This window comes from Erinaceus europaeus, chromosome 20 (assembly GCF_950295315.1).
Source record: "Erinaceus europaeus chromosome 20, mEriEur2.1, whole genome shotgun sequence".
Taxonomy (NCBI): domain Eukaryota; kingdom Metazoa; phylum Chordata; class Mammalia; order Eulipotyphla; family Erinaceidae; genus Erinaceus; species Erinaceus europaeus.
In genome coordinates, this window is record NC_080181.1 from 14,473,657 (window position 1) to 14,496,669 (window position 23,013).

The window sequence follows — 23,013 nt, forward strand, 5'->3', positions numbered from 1 at the left end:
CAGTAACGTGCGCTTAACCCACTGCGCTACTGCCCGACCCTTTTCTCTTTCTTTTATTTATTTTTTTACCAGAACACTGTTCAACTCTAGCTTACGGTGGTGTGGGGGATTGAACCTGGGACTTACCTGATGGAGCCTCAGGCATGAGAATCTGTTTGCATAGCCATTATGTCACCCTTCTCTTTCCTTTATTAAAATAATAATAAAAGGAAGAAAAGAAACTACCTAATGTCCAAGCTACTTCCTTCAACGAATCTGCAAGAACAGTTTTCTAACAGCTACCCAAATTACATGCTAACACAAACTTCAGCTGACAGCTTCAAAGAGGGAAATTTATCTCAGTAAAGACTTTTTTTTTTATCCTGTTCATACTCTAGTAATCATGAAAGTAGATTCCCACCAAAATCTGCCTCCTTCTTGAATACTTTGTCAGAATAAGAACAATAAAGACTAGACAAACCAAAGGGTTAGTCAAGATACCTCAGCCCAGGCTGCTCTTGGAGCTCTAGCATCCTTTGCAGAGATTCTTCAGTAAATTAAATTCTACCACATGCCACAAAGCCCCACCAGTAACTAGAATAAATCACATCACCATGATATTTAACACTGTCAATTCTGTAGAAGGGAGAGGGATAGGAAGGGAAGGAAAAGTCACCAGGAATACAGCCTGGGAGGTGGCTCAGGGGCTAGAGTAATAAACTTGGAGGGTCTAAGTTCAATCCCCAACATCAGATGTGCCAGAATTATACACTGATTCTTCCTCTTTCACATTAATAAAAGCACATTAAAAAAATATATCGTGGTCCGGGAGGTGGCGCAGTGGATAAAGCATCAGACTCTGAAGCATGAGGTCCTGAGTTCAATCCCCGGCAGCACATGTACCAGAGGATGTCTGGTTCTTTCTCTCTCTCCTCCTAACTTTCTCATTAATAAATAAATAAAATCTTTTTAAAAAAATATCATGGGGGGGGTAGTCAGGCAGTAGCACAGCGGGTTAAGCGCACGTGGCGTGAAGTGCAAGGACTGGCGTGAGGATCCTGGTTTGAGCCCCTGGCTCCCCACCTGCAGGAGAGTCGGTTCAAAAGCAGTGAAGCAGATCTGCAGGTGTCTATCTTTCTCTCCCCCTCTGTCTTCCCCTCCTCTCTCCATTTCTCTGTCCTATCCAACAACGATGACATCAACAACAATAATAACTACAATGACAATAAAAACAAGGGCAACAAGAAAGGAAATAAATATTATAAAAAATATTTAAAACAAACAACCTATAGAATGAATCCTTCAACCAGCAAATCACTATATTCTTTTATTTATAGACTCTGGGAGCAAGGGTCAAAGCACAGCCTGGTGCTCTTGGTGGGAGAATAAAGCAGTTATTGTCCACATTCAGGGGTTGTGGAAGTGCCCTCCCCCACTGGTCTGAAATGACCTACACTGCTCAAAAAGTCAACAGGACGAACAGCAGACTATTCAGAGGCAGGAAAAGAAGTCCCCTTTAGTCTTTAGGATTATGGCATCAGGTAAGAGGGAGTCTTAGGCATGTTGGCCTGATTCCTTCAGGACAGCCTCGCTTCTGTCCACCTGTGTCTCTACTGCTGGACTTCTATTAGCACAACCCTTCTCACAGGTTGCTTAAGTGCCCCTCCGGGAATGCATGAGCAAGTCCCGCTGCAGCCCAGTCTCCAGGTTTGCAGTTAGTCTGGCTGCTGGAGGATCAGTCAGCAGAGTCAATTTGTTGAAAACACCCCGGCCAAAGTAGTCAGCAATCACTGAGAAGGTGTCATTGGAGCACTTGAGCTGCAGGAAAAGAAAAGAATCAGAATGGAAGTGTTCATTTCCCAAATGAGAAGAGGAAGCACTAATGGAGTGCCCTTGAAACTCTGTGAGTGCTAGTCTGCCCCACCCCCAGGTTAAGCCCACCTGGTGCTGGAACTGATCATGGAGATCTTGTTTCTGCTCTTGGGCCCGAATCATATCCATGACCTTACGGTTTTCAGGGAGGCAGGTGGGGCAGTCGGCATCACTTTCTGAGTAGCTCTCAAAGCAATGTTGGTGGAAGGAGTGGCCGCAGAGGAAGTGGACAGAGGGCAACTCCAAGGCACTGTTACAGATGCTGCACTTGGTCTTCTGGAAAATCTTGGGACTAGAAACAAAAGACAGCGGAAGAGAGTGATCAACAGTGAGGGCAAGTTCAAAGCCAAGTGGAGAGAGAAGGCAGCCGGGTCAATGAGGAGAAATGGCCCTGTTTAGGGATTACCTTGATTACCACTTGATTATCACATGATGATCCCAACACTAGGCCTGCAGCACACTCACAGCAAAATACAGCCAGCCAGGGGAATATTTGTCTCTCTTTCACTTTTCACAACTCCACTAAGTGGCCCTTCGAATATTTACTCAGATTGACATTTTCAGTGAAGCATGGCCACTTTATAATCAATCTCTCTCTCTCTCTCTTTCATACACACCTCTTACGCTACCTACTCCCCCTACCCCAATTAAACCACTTAGAACTTACCATCATGTACTATATTTTACTTATTTAAAGAATCTACTGTCAATGTCTCTCCCTCTCTCTTTCTCTCTCACCTCCAGGGTTATCACTGGAGCTTGGTGCCAGCACTACAACTCAAGCACTGCTGGTGACTTTTCTTTCTTTTTTTTAACCTTCCTCTATTTTTTTTTTTTTGGGGGGGTAGGACAGGTAGGACAGGGAGAAATTGAGAGGAGAGGAGGAGATAGAGAGGGAGAAAGAAAGATATCTGCAGACCTGCTTCACCATTAGCTTCACCGCTGCAGATAGGGAGGGTGGCTTGAACCTGTGTCCTTGCACATACTATTCTACTGTCAATCTCTGACCCCGCAATGTAAGCTTCACGAAGGCAGGACCTCTTGTCTGTGTTGCTAAGAACAATTAGACTGTCACATTTGAAGAATGGGGAAATCATTGTTCCCTAGTAAATATTTTGTTATAGGCAGAAAAAACAAGAGCGGTTACCTGCTTTCTGTATTTTCTAAAGAAAATTTTTATTTCAGAAAAGTTTACAACCACAGCTTAGATTTTTTTAAAAAAAAATATTTTTTACTTATTTATGAATGAGAAAGAGAACCAAAGCATCTCTGTCATGTGTAGTGCCTGGGATTGAAATTGGACTTCATGCACTGTGCCACCTCCTGGGCTGCAGATGTTTTTTTTTTTTTTTTTAAGAAGGTAGATTCAAGGGTCAGAGCACTAGCTCACTGGAGAAGGTGTGTACATGTGTAAGGCCTAGGTTCAAGTTTAGGCACCACATGCAAGATGCATAGAATAGGAGAAAACTTTTGTGTTGTGGTGTCTGTCTCTGTCTCTTATCTTAATGAAGAAATAGTCTAGATCCAGAGGACCTAGTGGGGGTTGTATTGTTATATGGGAAACTGGGGAATGTTATGCATGTACAAACTATTGTACTTACTGTTGAATGTAAAACATTAATTCCCCAATAAAAATAAATAAATGGTCTGGAAGCAATGAATCACACATGTGAGGACCTAGTTCCACGCACATAAAAAAAAAATTAATTAAATTAAAAGGTAAATTAAAAGAGCCAGGGTGGTGATTCAGCAGTAAAGCACAGGCTAGGCCCTGGATTCAACCTCCAATACCACATAAAAAGAAACAAACATTATAAAGGGCAGTCAAATGCCTTGGACTCTCTCATATTAAAAAAATATCTAAGTGGGGGTGGATGGGATAGGGAGTTCTGGTGGTAAGAACTGTGTTGAATTATACCCCTCTTACCCTATGGTCTTATCAATATCTCCATTTCATAAATAAAAAAATTACTGAGTGGGGGAGACAGCATAATGGTTATGCAAAAAGACTCTCATGCCTGAGGCTCCAAAATTCCAGGTTCAGTCCCCCATACCACCATAAGCCAGAGCTGAACAGGGCTCTGGTGTTTCTCTCTGCCTCTTTCTCTCTCTGCATCTCTCTCAAAAATAAAATAAATATTTTTTAAAATTAAAAAAAACTGTTAAAAAATCTGAGGGGGTGGCGGTGGCAGGCAATAGTACACCAGGTTAAATGCACATGCTACCATGCACAAGGACATAGGTTCAAGTCCTTACTCCCTACTTTCAGGAGGGACACTTTAGGCGTGAAGTAGGTCTGCAGGTGTCTTTTGTTCTCTCTCCATTTCTTTATCTTCTTTTCCCCTAAATGTCTGTCTTATCCAGTAAAAAAATAGAGAGAGAGGGAGTCGGGCTGTAGTACAGTGGGCTAAGCGCAGGTGGCGCAAAGCACAAAGACCGGCATAAGGATCCCGGTTCGAACCCCGGCTCCCCACCTGCAGGGGAGTCGCTTCACAGGCGGTGAAGCAGGTCTGAAGGTGTCTATCTTTCTCTCCTCCTCTCTGTCTTCCCCTCCTCTCTCCATTTCTCTCTGTCCTATCCAACAACAACAACAACAATAATAACTACAACAATAAAACAACAAGGGCAACAAAAGGGAAAAAATAAATAAAATAAATATTAAAAAAAAGTTAAAAAAAAATATAGAGAGAGAAAGGTGGTCTGGGAGGTTGTGCAATGGCTAAGGCACCGGACTCTCAAGCATGGGGTCCTGAGTTCGGTCCCGGCAGCACATGTATCAGAGTGATGTTTGGTTCTTTCTCTCCTCCTATCTTTCTCATTAATAAATAAATAAATAAAATCTTTAAAAAATAGAGAGAAAGAAATAAAGAGGGAAAAAAAAAAGGAAAAAATGGCCACCAGGAGCAGTGAATTCATAGTGCTGGCACCAAACCCCAGTGATAACCCTAGTGGCAAAAAAAAAAAACACATACACAAATATGAAAGAACAAAACGGTGTGACCTGGAAGGTTAGGTACAGTAGGTAGTGTTTGATCCTCAGAATTGCATATGCCAGAATGATGTTCTGGTTCTCCCCACTCCCCAGAAATCTTTAAAAAGGGAGTAAGGGGCTGGGCGGTAACACAGCAGGTTAAGTGCTCACGGTGCGCAAGGACTAGCATAAGGATCCCAGTTTGAGCCCCTGGCTCCCCACCTACAGGGGGGTTGCTTCACAAGTGGTGAAGCAGGTCTGCAGGTGTCTATTTTCTTTCCCCTTTTCTACCTTCCCCATTTCTCTTTATTTCTCTCTATCCTATCCAACAACAACAACAGCAATAATAACAAGGGTAACAATATAGAAAAAATGACCTCTAGAAGCAGTGGATTTGTAGTGTGGGTACTGAGCCCTGGAGATAACCCTGGAGGCCAAAAACAAAAGCAAACAAACAAACAAACAAAAAGGAATTAGGAAGAGTCGGGCAGTAACGCAGCAGGTTAAGCACAGGTGGCACAAAGTGGAAGAACTGGCATAAGTATACTGGTTCGAGCCCCCGGCTCCCCACCTGCAGGGGAGTCGCTTCACAGGCGGTGAAGCAGGTCTGCAGGTGTCTATCTCTCTCCCCCCATCTGTCTTCCCCTCCTCTCTCCATTTCTCTCTGTCCTATCCAACAATGATGACATCAACAACAATAATAACTACAACAATAAAACAACAAGGGCAACAAAAAGGAATATAAAAAATGAAAAAAAAAGGAATTAAAAGGTAAGATGCTGGCACATACAAAAAGAAAAGCACCTGCTACAACAATATCCTCCATATACCAAATGACCTCTATAAAAATCATTTTTTATAAATATTTTATCTTAATGAAATAGATATCCCAGAGCACTGCTCAGCTCTGGCTTATAGTGGTGGCTCAGAGCCTCAGGTATGAAAATCTTTTGGCGTAACCATTATGCTGTCTCCCCAGCACAGTAAATCATTTCTACTTATTTATATTTTGTGGAGTTGAGATCTCATACATTCGAGATTCCACTGTCACAGCACTTGCCCTGTGCTGGCAGGGCTCAAACATAGGCTGTATGTACAGAAATGCAGGTACCTACCTAGTGAGCGAGCCTTCCTGCCCCTTAGAAATTTTTTAAAAAAAAGAGAAAAAAGAATCTGAACCACTATGCTGTTTACCCAAAACTAATCACAGAGACTTCTATGAAAAGCACTGGGAGTGGGAGTAGATAGCATTATGGTTATGTAAAGAGACTCTCATGCCTGAAACACCAAAGTTCCAGGTTCAATCCCCCACACCACCATAAACCAGAGCTGAGCAGTGCTCTGGTTAAAAAAACAAAAACAAAAACAAAAAAACACTAGGTGGCATTCTGTGGAGAAGTACCTCTCCTTGAGCTCCTGGATCTCTTGACGGATGCGGGTGGTCTCCTCTCGGTACCGCCTTACCCGGAGCTCATCCTGTGAAATCTGCTGACTTTGCTTCTGCAGTTTTTGGATCAGGTAGTCCCGGATGACAGAGAGGGTGGCTGTGGAGTTGTGGGCCAGGGTTTGTACCACTGCAATTGGGGGGTCAAGAGGAAAGATGATGATGAACCGAGTAGTACCCTCTGGAGAGAGTTGAAGGGAAACCTGTCCCAGAACCTCTGATTGGCAGCAGCCAGAGCCTCCCACCCACCCATTTCGTCCCCCTCCAGTACCTAGAAGGGGTGGCATGAGGTTCTTGTTCTCAATATGCTTGAGCACAGCTGCCACATACTCCTTGCAGTCCTCCTCCTTGCGGGCAAAGTAGCTGAGAGCCTGCTCCCATAGAGAGGGCTCCTGTTCCCCGTGGCGTTCGCACACTGCAATCACTTGCCGGTACTGCTCGTGCTGCATGTGGTAGTGCATGATCTGCTGGAATCTGGGCCAGGCACAGACACATCTCACATCTCAGTGGTGCCCAGGCCTTTCCTTGGATCCACTACCACCACCCCTTTCCCACAAGTTCCCCCTCCCCCTCAGCTCTTACAGCTTTCCCTGTTCATAGAGATAAAGGACACCGTCCTGGAAGTCGTGCATCTGGCAGAGGACCAGGGCCTTGTCAAAGACATTGCAGAAGCGGCCACTCTTTAGCAGGGAGATGGCTTCTGCATGAAGTTTCTCTTTGACCTAGGGAAGGAGAAGAATAAAGCTGCTGGGCATAAGGGGAAAAGGAGAAAAATCACAGGACCTCCTGGCTTCAAGCTAAGTTAATTGAGCCAACTTCTTTCCCTTAGTTCAATTTCTACTTCACTGAGGACCACTTAGCCCCAAAGTGAGATGTTACTGGTCAAGAATAAGACCTGGGCAGGGGAAACAGTATAATGATTATGCAAAAGACTTCTATGTCTAAGGTTATAAGATCTCAAGTATAATCCCTAGCACCATCATAGACCAGAGATAAGCAGTGTTCTGGTCTCTCTTTCTGTCTTCTTTCCCTCATTACAATAAATGAATAAGGACTGGAGAGATAGCAGAATGGCTGTGCAAAAAGACTCTTATGACTGAGGCAGCAAAGAGCTGTTTCCATTCCCATTACTACCATAAGCCAGAGCTGAGCAGAACTCTAGTAAAAAATAATAATAAATATAAAAATAAAACCAAATAAAAAATACACACACAAATGAATAATTTTTTTTTCCCCCACAAAGAATGTGGCAAGACAAGGTCGGAAAGATAGTAGAGTGGTCTGGGAGCTGGCGCAGTGGATAAAGCATTGGATTCTGAAGCATGAGGTTCCAAGTTCAATCCCCAGCAGCACATGTACCAGAGTGATGTCTGGTTCTTTCTCTCTCCTCCTATCTTTCTCATTAATAAATAAATAAATAAATTCCATAAGAGGAAAAAAAAAGAAAAAGAAAGAAAGATAGTAGAGCAGTTGTGAACTGGACTTGTGTACTAAAGTCCCCAGAGACTTCAGGTTTAACCCCTGGTATCATGAAATGCAAAGCTAAGAAATGTTCTACTCATGGAAATTTGCCATGCACACAACAAACGCTTGAGCCCAGCCCCCAGCATATTGGAGGAGGCTTCAGTGCTATGGTCTCTTTCACTCTGCCTCTACCAAATTAATTAATTAATTAAATGAAGAAATGGAAGGAGGAAGGGAGAGAGGGAAGAAGGGAGGAAAAGGGAGGGAGGATGGAAGGTAGGTGAATATCTGGGAAGAAGTGTGCACATATTACTATCATTAGCATGCTCAAGGAGCCATGTTCAAACCCCCACCCCCACCTGCAGCAGAATAGCTTCAAAATCAATGGAGCAGTGTGGCAGATGTCTCTCCTTTTCAATTTTCCCTCTATTTCTCTGTTTCTCACGCTCTATCATAAAGAAATTAAATAAATAAATAAATAAATAAATAAAAGAATGTGGGGAAAAGATGAAAGAATTATTTTTTCCCCTGCAGCTTTTGCATGGCCTCACCTGTGGATCTTTCTCATGAGCCCAGTTCTGCAGTCGAAGTTCCAGAAGTGTGTCATAGATGCCCTGTGGTGAGTCAGGCTGCTCATCACTCATGTGCTCTAGGAAGGCTTTCAGTTCCCGTGGATTGTTGGCAAAGATGGGGATGAACTCCTCTGAGTTGGCCTAGGAACACAAGAGGGGAGAGAAGAGGTCACATGAGGGGGTTGGCATCCTTAAGCTGAACACTGCTTCTAAAAGTCATTCTTCCTAATGCCTTACCCTGCAGCCTGGGGTATCCCTATCACCTCGGCCTTCAAGGCTGGGTCGATAGTCAGTACAGAGTCCCTTCAGCAACTGGGTCGTCTGTTCTGGTATATGGTGCATAAGAATCTTGCCATAGCGCTTCATATTGCTCTCTGCTTGCTCAAAAGGCAGCTTGCCAATATACCGGAGGGCTTCTTGATAATTCTGTAGAGCACAGAAGGGCAGAGTTAAGTGCATGTTCTTGTCTCACTCACCAGGGAGCATTTTCTTCTTTCCAGTCCTAGAAAAAGAACAAGATTGTGTACAAACAAGGCTCACCTACCTTGATGTCTTCTAGCTGGATCTTCAAGTACCACTCATGATGTGCATGGTTCTCAGCCAAATAGAGAGCATGGGAGTAGTAGCCAGCCTGCCGGAGGACCTTGATGGCTGTCTCCACATCAAAGTGGACTTCACTTTCACTCTTTGTCTGCCAAGGTGATATCAGACAAATTTATTCACACAAGATTTTTGTGGATGGGGAAGAAAGACAAAGCCTGTATCTGATTCTAACACCAGACTCTTAAGGTAATATTAAAGCTTGTACTTTTAGGACTGGGAGGTACCTCTTTCTTCAAAGTAGAATTGTGATTCCCCAAAGAGGGCAAAGCCTAATGGAATCACCTCATGCCTGAGGTGACTGAGTCCCGAGAGAAATCTGCACCCACTCAACCCCACTCCCTCCCACCACCCAGCACCTTGATGAATTCCTCCAGTTTCGAGCTGTCCTTGAGCTTAGTGTAGCAGTTGAGCAGCAGGGTAGTGTGGTCAGCATTGGCCAGGGACTGCCGGTGCAGAGTCTGCAGGTAGGCGGTCAGGTTGTGGATGCGCTGAGCATCTAGAAACTTTCGGATCACATAGGACGGCTCCAGTTTTCCAATGGTTCTAGGGAGACATATACATCGAATGTCAATAGGATCTGTGACCTTTGCAAATGTTCATATACATTAAATAGAATTTACAAATTTTATTAATTTATATTACTATCATCATCATCATTATTATTTTACCAGAGCGCTACTCAGCTCTGGCTTATGGTGGTGTGGGGGATTGAACCTGGGATTTGACAGAACCTCAGGCATGAGAGTCTCTTTGTATAGCCATTATGCTATCTACCCCTGCCCCAAATTTTCTTAAAATGCAAAATGTTTCATTGGGTCTGAGATGAGGCCTGTGAGTCAGCCTTCTGAAGAAAGTCCCAGGTGAAGCTGATGCTACTACACTCTGGCCCACATTGAGCAGCAAGGCTCCAGAGCACTGGCCTCCAAACCTGGCAGGAAGCAGGAATTCTGGGAAGGTTGGGAAAGAGGCTAGAATGGGGCAAGGTAGTGGCACACCTGCTGGAATGCACACATTGCCAAGTGCAAGGACCCAAATACGAACTCCTATTCTCCATCTGAGGGGGAAAGTCCTGTAGAAGGGAAAAAAAATGCCCCTAAGAGTGGTAGATTCATCATTCAGGCACTGAGCCCCAGCGATGACCCTTATGGCAAAAAAATAAAATAATAGATAAATCTGAGAGACACACACCTAACTACTGATACAAAGACAGGTGGCCAGTCAGGCTGAAACCTGTGCTGAGGGAGAGAAATGGGCTCCACCAGGGAAAGGTGGAGGGAGAAGCAAAACATTACTGTGGCAGATGCAATGCTGTGGTTTGAACTCAGGGATCTCATACTCACTAAGCCACCTCCCAAGCTGTTTTTCTGTTTTGTTTTGCTTGTTGGTTTTTAGATTTATTTATTACATGAGTGAGAGTATCACAAGAAGCAGAGAGAAGGAAAGAGAACATTAAATAAGAGCATGACATGTGGTGCCAGGGATCTAAACAAGAACTTTAAACATGCAAATCTGATGCTCTATCAACCAAGCTTTTTCCCCAATGCAAGAATCATTCTTTTTTTCCCTTCTGCAGAAACTGATGCCCAGAGTGAAAGGTGAATTATATGAAAATAAATGGCTAGGCTCAAATATTATAGAACCACCATACAGTCAGACTGATGATACCTGTCATTTTAAACTTCAGCCTGACCTTTATTAATATTCATTTTGGGGAGCTGAGTGGCAGCACAGAGGGTTAAGCACAGGTGGCGCAAAGTGCAAGGACCAGAGTAAGGATCCTGATTCGAGCCCCTGGCTCCCCACCTGCAGGGGAGTCGCTTCACAAGTGGTGAAGCAGGTCTGCAGGTGTCTGTCTTCCTCTCCTCTCTCCATTTTTCTGTGTCCTATCTAACAATGATGACATCAATAACAACAATAATAAAACAACAAGGGCAACAAAAGGGAATAAATATTTTTTTTAATTTAAAAATATATATATTCATTTTGACCTGCTTCTTTAAAGAGAAAAGGATGGTCAGGCAGTGGCGCACCTGGTTAAGGGCACACATTACAGTGTACAAGGATCCAGGTTCAAGCCTCTGGTCCTCACCTGCAAGGGGAAAGTTTCACGAGCAATAACACAGTGCTGCAGTCTCTCTGTCTTTCTCCCTCCCTCTCTATCTCCCCCTATCCTTTCAATTTCTGTGTCTCTATCCAATAATAAATAAACAAATATATTAAAAAAGGAAAAAGGTTTGGTAGGTGTGGTGTGGAACTATACAATGTAATCTTAAAATCTTGTAACAAACAATTAATAACAAATAAAAATTTAAAAAGTGAGGGTAGATAACATAATGGTTATGCAAACAGACTCTCATGCCTGAGCTCCAAAGTCCCAAGTTCAATCACCTGCACCACCATAAACCAGAGCTGAGCAGTGCTCTGGTTAAAAAAAAAAAAAAAAAGTTTAAAAAACAAAAATAAAAAAGGAAAAAGGGTAGTACTGGGATGGAAAACAACATAGAGGTTATGCAAAAAGACTTTCATGTCTAGGAAGTTGCGTGGTAGCACAGCAGGTTGAGCGCACGTGGCACAAAGCGCAAGGACCAGTTAGGATCCCGGTTCAAGCTCCCGGCTCCCCACCTGCAGGGGAGTCGCTTCACAGGCGGTGAAGCAGGTCTGCAGGTGTCTCTCTGTTTCTCTTCCTCTCTATCTCCCCCTTGTCTCTCAATTTCTCTCTGTCTCTATCCAATAAAAAAAAAAAAAAGACTTTCATGTCTAAGACTCCAAAATCCCAGGTTTAATTCCCTGCATCACCATAAACCAGAGCTAAGCAATATTCTTGTTAAAAAAAAAAAAAAGAAAGAAAGAGAAAAAGAGAGAAAGAAAGAAAGAAAGAAAGAAAGAAAGAGACAAAGAAAGAAATGGAATTGGGCAGTAGCGCAGCGGGGTTAAGCAGCTCCCCACCTGCAGGGGAGTCACTTCACAGGCGGTGAAGCAGCTCTGTAGGTGTCTTATCTTTCTCTCCCCCTCTGTCTTCCTCTCATCTTTCCATTTCTCTCTGTCCTATCCAACAACGACATCAATAACAACAACAATAAAACAAGGTCAACAAAAGGGAATAAATATAAAAAAAAAAACTTGAAATTCAAGGGTACTAGTCTCTGTATTTTTTTATATTTATTTTCCCTTTTGTTGCCCTTCTTTTTTATTGTTGTTGTAGTTAATATTGTTGTTATTGATGTCTTCATGAAGTGAACCCCCTGCAGGTGGGGAGCCAGGGGCTCAAACCAGGATCCTATGTCAGTTCTTGTGTTTTATGCCACATGCACTTAACCTGCTGCACTACCGCCTGACTCCCACTAGTCTCTTTTTTATATTTATTTATTCCCTTTTATTGCCCTTATTACTTTATTGTTGTAGTTATTATTGTTGTTGTTATTGATGTTGTCATTGTTGGATAGGACAGAGAGAAATGGAGAGGGGGGAAGACAGAGAGGAAAGACAGGGAGAGAAAGACACCTGCGGACTTGCTTCACTGCTGGTGAAGTGACGCCCCTGCAGGTGGGAGGGTACTAATCTCTTACAGTCTTGCCTTGGTACTATTTCTTTTCTTTTTTTTTTTTTTTCCTCCAGGGTTATTGCTGGGCCTGGTGCCTGCACCATGAATCCACCGCTCCTGGAGGCCATTTTTTCCCCCTTTTGTTGCCCTTGTTGTTGTAGCCTCGTTGTGGTTATTATTATTATTATTATGTGGTTATTATGACTGCCATTGTTGATGCTGTTCGTTGTTGGATAGGACAGAGAGAAAAGGAGAGAGGAGGGGAAGACAGAGGCAGAGAGAAAGACAGACACCTGCAGACCTGCTTTACCGCCTGTGAAGTGACTCCCCTGCAGGTGGGGAGCCGGGGGCTCAAACCGGGATCCCTACACTGTCCTTGCGCTTTGCACCACATGCACTTAACCCACTGCACCACCGCCCGACGCCCTATTTCTTATTTTTTAAGAACTTTCTATCCTTCATAAGGGTGATTATTTATTATTTTTATATCAATCATTGTTTTGTTGTTGTTGTTGTTGTTGTTTGCCTCCAGGGTTATTGCTGCACTACAAATCCACTGCTCCTGAAGGCCATTTTTCCCATTTTGTTGGCCTTGTTACCCTTGTTGTTGTTATTATTATTGTTGTCATTGTTGCTGTTGTTGTTGGATAGGACAGAGAGAAATCAAGAGAGGAAGGGAGACAGAGGGGGAGAGAAAGACAGACACCTGTAGACCTACTTCATACCCGTGAAGCAACTCTACTGCAGGTGGGGAGCCAGGCTTGAAAACGGATCCTTATGATGGTCCTTGTGCTCTGCGCCATGTGCACTTAACCCGCTGCACTACCGCCCAACTCCCAAATCAATCGTTGTTTTTTTTTACATAATTTATTTATGGGAGTTGGGTGATAGCGCAGAGGGTTAAGCTCAGGTGGCACTAAGTACAAGGATCAGAGTAAGGATCCTGGTTCAAGGCCTTGTCTCCCCACCTGCAGGGGAGTCGCTTCACAGGTGGTGAAGTAGGTCTGCAGGTGTCTCTCTTTCTCTCCCCTTCTCTGTCTTCCCCTCCTCTATCATTTTCTCTCTGTCCTAACAATGACGACAACAATAATACTACAACAATAAAAAACAAGGACAACAAAAAGGGAATAAATAAATTATTTATTTATTTTTATTTTATTTTTGCCTACAGGGTTATCACTGGGGCTCAGAGCCAACATTACAGATCTACTGTTCCTGGAGGCCTTTTTTTTTTTTTTTTCCATTTTACTGGATAGGACAGAGAGAAATTGAGAGATGAGGGGAGATAGAGGGAGAGAGACACCTGCAGACCTGTTTCACTGCTTGTAAAGTGACTCCCCTGCAGGTGGGGAGCCAGGGGCTCAAACCAGGATTCCTACATGGGTCCTTGCACTCCTTACTATGTGTGCTTAACTCGATGCAGCACACCTGGCCCTCAAAAATTTATTTTTTTATTAATGAGAAAGATAGGAGGAAAGAGGGGAAGAACTAGACATCATTTAGTATATGTGCTGTTGGGGACTGAATTTGGGACCTCGTCCTTGAGAATCCAACGACTTATCTACTGTGCCACCTCCTGGACCAAAGTGATTTTTTAAATGTCTTTCTAGTCTTTTTTTTTTTTTTTAATAGGACAGAGAAATTAAAGGGGGAGGAGGACACAGAGAGGAAAAGAGAAAGATAGACATCTGAAGACCTACTTCACCACTCCTGAAGCTTCCCCCCTGCAGGTAGGAATAAGGGGCTCGAACCCAGGTCTTTGTGCATGGTAATGTATATGCTCAACCAGGTGTACCACCACTCAGCCCCTATCGATTTATTTGCTAACAGAAGAACAAAAACCAGTGCATCACCCTGGCGCAGGGGATTCTAGGTGTTTAACTCAGTCATGCTTAAGAATCCAGTGTTGTCTCCATTGTGTAACACACACACACACCCTCCCTCCTGCCATGCTGTTTGCTTTTATTTATTTTCATAATTAATTTACTTATTTATGAGAAAAAGAGGAGAAACAGAGGGAAAACCAGAGTATCACTCCAGCACATGGGATGCCAAGAATCAAACTTAGGACCTCATGCCTGAGAGTCCAATGGTTATCCACTGTACCACCTCCCAGGCTGCTCTGGGCTCTTATCTTAAAGTGGGTCCAGACTCACCGGATATACTGCTGGACAGCTCCATCATGGTTGCCTTTGCTGTAGAGATGGTCCCCATACTGCATGAAGATCTGGGCCAACCCATCACTGTCTAGGTGATGGCTCTTAGCCAGGTTAATGGCCATCTCAAATAAGTTCTTCTTAAACAGCATCTAGAAGAGAGATTAGAAAATTGGTAGCAACCCTAAGAAAGCACTTGCCTAAAATCTGCCCATTATACTTTTGCTAGACAGCCTAAATCTGAGAGTGAGACTACTCAGATACACCTTATCTCAATACATGGGGATCTCTGCAGACACAGTGAGCCTAGAGCATATCCTCGAGCTCCAGCCATTACTTCCCTCTAAGACCTCATTCCAAGTCATCTTACTTGCAGTGTTATCTTAAGGAAACCGTGTAATGGGAGGACCCAAAAGGAAGGAAACTTGGTCAAAATGACATGGGGAACCTGTTCCTTAGTTGCTTCTGGGTGCCTGTGGCCAGCTCTGGGAACCTGGTGGCCTTGCCTCCAGTTTGGTCTGTGTGTCCTTCTCCTGCAGTGCGTGGACCCGCCCATCCCGCGTCAGCACGTACAGGGAGCCCCACTCGGCAAGCACATCCACTACATCCTCAAAGACAGCACTGTAGGCTATGAATTTGTTGCACAGGTCATAGATGTTGAGAATCTGCTTGTCAGAGTTCTGTGAGTCCCTGCTGGTAAACTCTGACCTGTGTGGAAAACAAAACAAAACACCAGATGTTTGTACCACCTCTACACCTCAGCTCTCCTGAATTTCCTTTCCCATGAAAACTTTGGTGCTGCTCATTTAATCCAGAACAAATCACCTCCCTGGCTCCCCCTAGCAGAAAAGTCTATAATATGCAGCACTGTGCTAGCAGTTGGAAGAAAAGAACATAGAGACCTGAACTTGGTCTTTAGTATGTTATAATTAGTATAGGCAATAGAATAAAAAATTAAGTCTATTCTGATATCCACTCATTTGACAAAGAAGTAACCTATGCCTGGTGTATTTGAGTCCCTGTGCGTGGCACTGAACGAAAATAAGCCAACATCTGACATGAATTATTTACATCACACAGAGAATCTACCCTCCCCTTTCCAGTGATTCAGAATATATATATATATATATGTAATTTCCTGCTCTTCACAATTTTTCTACTACTCAGTCCCTTGTCTTCTATCCAATTTCTTTTGACTAGAAAATAAAAGGACAGGCGGGGAGATAGCATAATGATTAGGCAAACAGATTCTCATGCCTGAGGCACCGAGGTCCCAAGTTCAATCACCCATACCATCATAAGCCAGAGCTGAGCAGTGCTCTGGAAAAAAAAAAAAAAAGAAGAAAAGAAAAGAAGAAAAGAAAGACCACATCTCAAATTCCCTCGCACATTCTAGTGCACCAGAGCTGTACAATCAATGTCTGTAGCAAAAACACACAACTTTGAAAGCATCACAACTTAGTCTAGGTGTAAGCACAACCTATAGGAGATTGGCAAGACCTAAGCAGTAGGATTTTAAAATCAGGTTAATTCAGGAGGCCAGGCAGTAGCTCAGTGGGTTAAGCGCACGTGGCACAAAGCCCAAGGACCAGCATAAGGATCCCGGTTCAAGCCCCACCTACAGGGGGGTCGCCTCATAAGCAGTGAAGCAGGTCTGCAGGTGTCTATCTTTCTCTTCCTCCTCTCTTTATTCCTCTCTGTCCTATCCAACAAAAACAACAGCAATGGCAACAAAATGGGGGGGAGGACCTCTAGGAGCAGCAGATTTGCAGTGCAGGCACCAAGCCCCAGAGATAACCTTGGAGGCAAAATAAATAAATAAATAAATAAATAAATAAATAAATAAATAAAAAGAAAAATCAGGTTAATTCTTGAAAATAAATTCAGCCTTCTTGGGCAGGGTAGATAGCATAATGGTTATGCAAAGACACTCTCATGCCCGAGGCTCCATAGTCCCAGGTTCAATTCCCCGCACTGAGCAGTGCTCTGATGAAAAAAAAAACAAAAACTCAGTCTTCTCTCCCTTCCCCCTTGAGTACTTACTTGGGAGAAACCTTCCGGTCACGAGAGACAATGACAAGGTAGCCTCTAAACCAGTGAGCAATGAGCTTATGGCCCTCAAAGGCAAAGCAGGGTCCACGTTCATCAGGCTGGTACAAGTAGACACACTCATCCCCAGCCACAATGAACTGCAAGTCCTGAGAAGGGTCACTTAGGGCTGAGCAGCGAAGACCACAACCATGGGTATCCAACTCCACACGAGGGTAGTCCTTTCCTGAAACTATATAGGACTGAGAGAAGAAGCAGAGAGAGGTAGTCAGGACTGCAGAATCTGCCCATCCTTTAGAATGTTGTACCTAAGTCTTCCCCAATGGTTTTCCATTATCCATCACACATCTATCAAATATATGAGCAGTGACCACATTTTCTTTTCTCTGTACTTCCACTATCTAGTACAGAAATATTACAAATAAGAGAAGTGCAATAATCTTTACTGTTTTACCAAAATACTATTCCAAAGGCAGGTAGGTAATGGCATGTGACCATGTGCAAGAACCCAGGTTCAAGTCCCTGGTCTCCACCTGCAAGGGAAAAGCTTCATAAGCAGTGGAGCAGTATGGCAGGTATCTCTCAGTTGAGCGCACATGTTACAATTCACAAGGATCCAGGTTCAAGCCCCAGGTCCCCACCTACAGGGGAAAAGCTTTGCTAGTAGTGAAGCAGGGACGCAGGTATCTCTCTGTCTCTCTCCCTCTCGATTTCTAACTGTGTCTTTAAAATAAATAAAGATAATAATCGAAAAGAAAAAGAAAAGAAGGGGGTTGGATGGTAGCGCAGCAGGTTAAGCGCACGTGGCACAAAACGCCAAGGACCGGCATAAGGATCCTGGTTCGAACCCCCCAGCTCCCCACCTGCTAGAGTCACTTCACAGGCGGTGAAGCAACTCTGTAGGTGCCTATCTTTCCTCCTCTCTGTCTTCCCCTCCTCTCTCGATTTCTCTCTGTCCTATCCAACAACGAACGGCATCAACACTACCAACAACAATAATAACCACAAGGCTACAAAAACAAGGGCAACAAAAGGGGGAAAAAAAATGGCCTCCAGGAACAGTGGATTCATGGTGCAGGCACTGAGCCTCAGCAATAACCCTGGAGGCAAAAAAAAAAAAAAGAAAGAAAGAAAAAGAAAAGCCTTTCCTATATGCCCCTAATAGTGGAGGTTCTAGTCATACCTGAACATTCTCAGTAGTCACAACAAACAAGTGAGTGGTCTTTCCTGCTTGGCGAAAAGCCAGTCCAGTAACAGGATAGTTGCCCTTGTGCAAAATCTGGGATTTACTATGCCGGTCCCTAGTGATGTCTCCTTTGTTTAATGTAACACTGCCATCTGTGAAACCTGTAGGTAAGTAGGAAAAAGAAGATTTTTGAGGCTGAAGGGAAAAAAAAAAAGGCATCTGAGGCACTTATTAGAAGTGACAATCTTGGACCTACCCTATGACCCTGCAATTCCCCTCCTGGGGATATATCCTAAGGAACCCAACACATCCATCCAAAAAGATCTGTGTACACATATGTTCTTGGCAGCACAATTTGTAATAGCCAAAACCTGGAAGCAACCCAGGTGTCCAACAACAGATGAGTGGCTGAGCAAGTTGTGGTATATATACACAATGGAATACTACTCAGCTGTAAAAAATGGTGACTTCACCGTTTTCAGCCGATCTTGGATGGACCTTGAAAAAATCATGTTGAGTGAAATAAGTCAGAAACAGAAGGATGAATGTGGGATGATCTCACTCTCAGGAAGAAGTTGAAAAACAATATCAGAAAAGAAAACACAAGTAGAACCTGAAATGGAATTGGCATATTGCACCCAAGTAAAAGACTCTGGAGTGGGTGGGTGGGGAGAATACAGGTCCATGAAGGATGATAAATGACATAGTGGGGGTTGTATTGTTAAATGGGAAACTGGGGAATGTTATGCATGTACAAACTATTGTATTTACTGTTGAATGTAAAACATTAATTCCCCAATAAAGAAATAATTAAAAAAAAAAAAAGAAGTGACAATCTTGGGCTGGGGATATAGCATAATAGTTATACAGAAAGACTTTAATGCCTGAGACACGATAAGGTTCCAGGTTCAATCCCCAACGCCATCATAAGCTAGAGCTGAGCAGTGCTCTGGTAAAAACAAACAAGTAAAACAATAACAAATATATATACACACACAATCATTCTATTCATACCCAATTTCTCCAGTGGCTAACATGAAAATAGGTACTCACTGACCAGATGACAAAGAACAAATTAAATGTTCTCCTATTCCTAATTTTAATAGCCCAAAAACTTCAGTTCACTATAGTATGATCTCACTGTTTAATGAAGATGAACTACAGAAGCAGTACTTGTGACCCAAGAGGTGGTACAGTGAATGGAGTGTTGGACTTTCAAGCACAGGCTTACTCTGGCAATGCACATAACAGAGTAACCATCTAGTCCTCTTTCTTCGTTGCTTACTTTCTCAGAAATAAATAAATATTTGCAAGCAACTGTAAAGAAAAGCTACAAAGAGCAATGGACCAAAGAGGTAGCTCAGTGGTAAAGTAAAACATTTTCATACCTGAGGCTCCAAGCTTAATCCTCAACAGTGAATAGAATATGTCAGAGTAGTGCTCTGGCTTCTCTCTTTCTCTCAATGACTAGATTAAAAGAATCAGACGTTTCTTTCTTTCTTTCTGCTTACCAATGGCCATGAAGTTGAGATTTTCATGAACAGTCAAACAAGACACGACAGTAGGCTCTGTTCCTGGGATGGCAGGAAAGATTCGAGTGCAAAGTGGATTGCCACCATCTCTCTTCTCCAGATTCCAGATCTTTACCTGTGAACAGATCTCAGAAATGTAAACACTAGTAGCTAAAAAGGCAGCACCGTAGCCCTCATTCAGGTGGGTCCTGAGTTCAATCCCTAGCATTACATATGACAGTGCGATACTCTGGCTATGCCTCCTCCTCCTTCTCTCGTTAACAAATAAATTTATGGGGCCGGGTGGCGGCACAACAGGTTGAGCACACATGTTACAATGTGCAAGGACCCAGGTTTCCAGCCCCACCTGCAGGGGGAAAGCTTTGTGAGTGGGGAAGCAGGGCTGCAGGTGTCTCTCTGTTTCTCTCCCTCTCTATCAGCCTCTTCCCTCTTGATTTCTGACTGTCTCTATCTGATATATAAATAAAGATAATTTTTAAAAAAGAATTTATTTTACTCTATTTTTTGCCACCTGGGTTATTACTGAGGCTTGGTGCCTGCATGACACTGCACAACTCCACTACTCCTGACAGTCATCTTTTTTTTCTAATAGAGACAGAGAAAGAGAAAGACATACAGAAGAGAGAGAGTAACAGAGACAATTAATCTTCCATCATTTCAGGTGGAGACCAGGGTTTGAACCCTGATCCTTGTATGCCCTACTAGGTGCACCACTACCCGCCTGAATACATTTTTAAAAAATATTTATTTATTTATTCCCTTTTGTTGTAGTTATTATTGATGCTGTCGTTGTTGGATAGGACAGAGAGAAATGGAGAGAGGAGGGGAAGGCAGAGAGGGGGAAAGAAAGATAGACACCTGAAGACCTGCTTCATGGCTTTTGCAGCGACTCCCCTGCAGGTGGGGAGCTGAGGTCTCGAACCTGGATCCTTATGCTGGTCCTTGCACTTTGCGCCACATGCGCTTAACCCGCTGTGCTACCGCCCAACTCCCGAATACATTTTTTTAGGTATTGGTTGGTGGTGCACTTGGTTGAGCACAATGTTACAATGTGCAAGGACCCAGGTTCTAGCCCCATCCCCACCTGCAGAGGGAAAGCTTTGTGAGTGGTGAAACAGGGCTACAGGTGTCTCTCTCCCTATCATCCCCTTCCCTCTAGATTTCTGGCTATCTGTATCCAATAAATAAATATTTTTTAAAAATTAATTTAAAAAATTTTAAGTTTGAATGCTAGTCACTATCCAACAACCAATCACTCCCAGGCTTCTAGGTTTTTGCTATTTCCTTTCTGGTACTCACCAATGGGTTGATACCCTGTTCATCCTCACCAACAGATGCCAGAATATTGTGCTGCTTCAGTTGGTATAGGTGTGTCACTCGTAGTTTGTAGGCCTGGAAACTAGAGAGCTGTAAGGAGCGAGGCAAAAACCAGATCTGGCCTTCCATATGTACAGAATAGTCAAGGAGACTCCTTTCCAAGGAGAGATACTTATAATTACACCAGAACCCAGACACCATACAGCTCTTAAATTAATTTAGAGAAAACCTGTCCAGTTGCTGGATAGTGTGCTGCTTTTCCATATGCACCACCTAGGTTTGAGCACAGCCCTCACTACATTCAAGAAGCTTTAGTGCTATGGTTTCTTTCACTCTCTATAAAAATACAATAAAGTAAAACTCCACATGCTATCTCCCTAAACTCTCCAGCCCAAAAATAGTGAAAAAAGAAATCCAGGGCTTAGTGGCAACAATATGAAGAACAAGACAAGGGGCAGGGGTAGATAGCATAATGGTTATGCAAACAGGCTCTCATGCCTAAGGCTCCAAAATCCCAGGTTCAATCCCCTGCACCACCGCAAGCCAGAGCTGAGCAGTGCTCTGGTCAAAAACAAACAAACGAAGGACAACAGAGAACCTAGTGGGGGTTGTATTGTTATATGGGAAACTGGGGAATGTTATGCATGTACAAACTATTGTATTTACTGTTGAATGTAAAACATTAATTCCCCAATGAAGAAATAAAAAATAAAAATAAACAGATAAAAAAGACAAACAAGCAAAAAAAAAAAAAAAGTGAGTCCGGCAGTAGTGTAGCTGGTTAAGCTCACGTGGCCCAAAGCGCAAGGACCAGCCTAAGTATACTGATTCGAGCCCTAGGCTCCCCACCAGCAGGGGAGTCGCTACACAGGCGGTGAAGCAGGTCTGCAGGTTTCTGTCTCTCTCCCTCTGTCTTCACCTCCTCTCTCCATTTCTCTTTGTCCTATCTTAAAATGATGACATCAACAACAATAATAAATACAACAAAAAAATTTTAAAAGGGAAAATAAATATTTTTTAAAAAGCTAAAATATAAATAATAAAATGAAGAACAAGACAGCAAGCTCCAGGTCTCACTTCCTCCTCATCTATGGGCAAAAGAGCTACTGTTACTTTATATAGTCACCTTTTAACCTATTTTTATCCACCATTTTGACTGATATTAAGATAATTTTGCCACATTGGTGCTTTACAGTGGCTTTAAAGACCAGGTTAACTGAAGCTCGGAGAGGCTGACTTCCCAGAACTGTCAGCAGGCGACAAATTAAGAGTAAACTTCCTTCTTTTGGCCCTCACACCATAGGAACACTGGACACCCATCTAAAGGAACTTAGCATGCAACACGAACTCCTCTGACTGACATTCCAGCTCATGCATCCCAGCTGGATTTCTTCAGGATCCGGGGAAAGAAGAGACAGCCCCAAAGTAAGGATATCGCCAAAGACCAGGCTCCCTCGGCCTGAATCACAGACAGAAATGCCAGGAGGGAGACACAGGAACTTGGAGGTAGTGGGTCCGGAAGGAGGCGCAGCCCCGGGAGTGGTGCCATCATTGCCCAAAGGCTCCTTCACTAGCTCCTTGTCGAAGAAAACGAAGCGCCGCCACTGCAAGTAGGCCGCCATCTTGGCTGAGGGCCCCCGCCCGTAGGAGCGCGGTCACATGAGCACAGTGTGATCACGTGACTGCGGCTTCCGGAAACTGTCGCTAGGGAGACCTGGAGTCAGCGATGACAGCTTGTTAAGGCTGGGACCGAATGCTGTTTGCGCAGTAGCCAGCTCTCATAGGTGCACACTGGTAAAAAAAAAAAAAAATCTTTAAGATCAGAACCCACTAATTTCTTCTTACATAAATGATGTGTAGACAGTGAGGGATCAAGATGAGTACTGTAAAGCACTTTGTGAATTGTAATCCACTGTACCTAAATGAATCATATTCCGATCTCATAGAACTGTATTTTCCTTGCTTATGTGTTTTACCAGAACACTAGTTTACGGCTTTGCTGAGGATTTAACATGGGAGCTCAGAGGCTCGGACAGGAAAATCGTTTGCATAGCCATTATACTGTCTCCCCAGCCCCCTTGGATGATTTAAGGCACAAAATAGTTTGGAAGCATTTTTTCTGCCAAAACAGAACAGAATGTGATATTGGAAGATTGGGTTAGAGCTGGGGTAAAAAGCATAATGATTATACAAACAAGACTTTAATGCCTGAGGCTCCGAAGTCCCGCACCACCATAAGCCAGAGCTGAACAGTGCTCTGGTAAAATAATAATAATAATATAAATAAGATTGGGGGGTAGTCGGGCGGTAGCGCAGCGGGTTAAGTG

The 23,013-nt window shown here is 43.5% G+C and overlaps 1 protein-coding gene across 1 annotated transcript; it reads right to left on the reverse strand.

Annotated features, from left to right (window-relative positions):
- Window positions 1-1,293: 1,293 nt before the first annotated feature.
- On the reverse strand, window positions 1,294-22,352 carry VPS11 (VPS11 core subunit of CORVET and HOPS complexes). The gene is made up of 16 exons (XM_060179961.1): window positions 22,118-22,352; window positions 20,669-20,813; window positions 19,349-19,484; window positions 17,835-17,998; window positions 16,646-16,893; window positions 15,109-15,310; window positions 14,603-14,754; window positions 9,262-9,448; window positions 8,847-8,993; window positions 8,540-8,728; window positions 8,282-8,443; window positions 6,849-6,988; window positions 6,538-6,740; window positions 6,225-6,396; window positions 1,921-2,143; window positions 1,294-1,797 (listed from the first exon to the last, which is right to left on the reverse strand). Exons 1-16 carry the CDS (start codon window positions 22,306-22,308, stop codon window positions 1,633-1,635), a joined length of 2,826 nt encoding a protein of 941 aa, XP_060035944.1. The 5' UTR covers window positions 22,309-22,352; the 3' UTR covers window positions 1,294-1,632.
- Window positions 22,353-23,013: the final 661 nt, after the last annotated feature.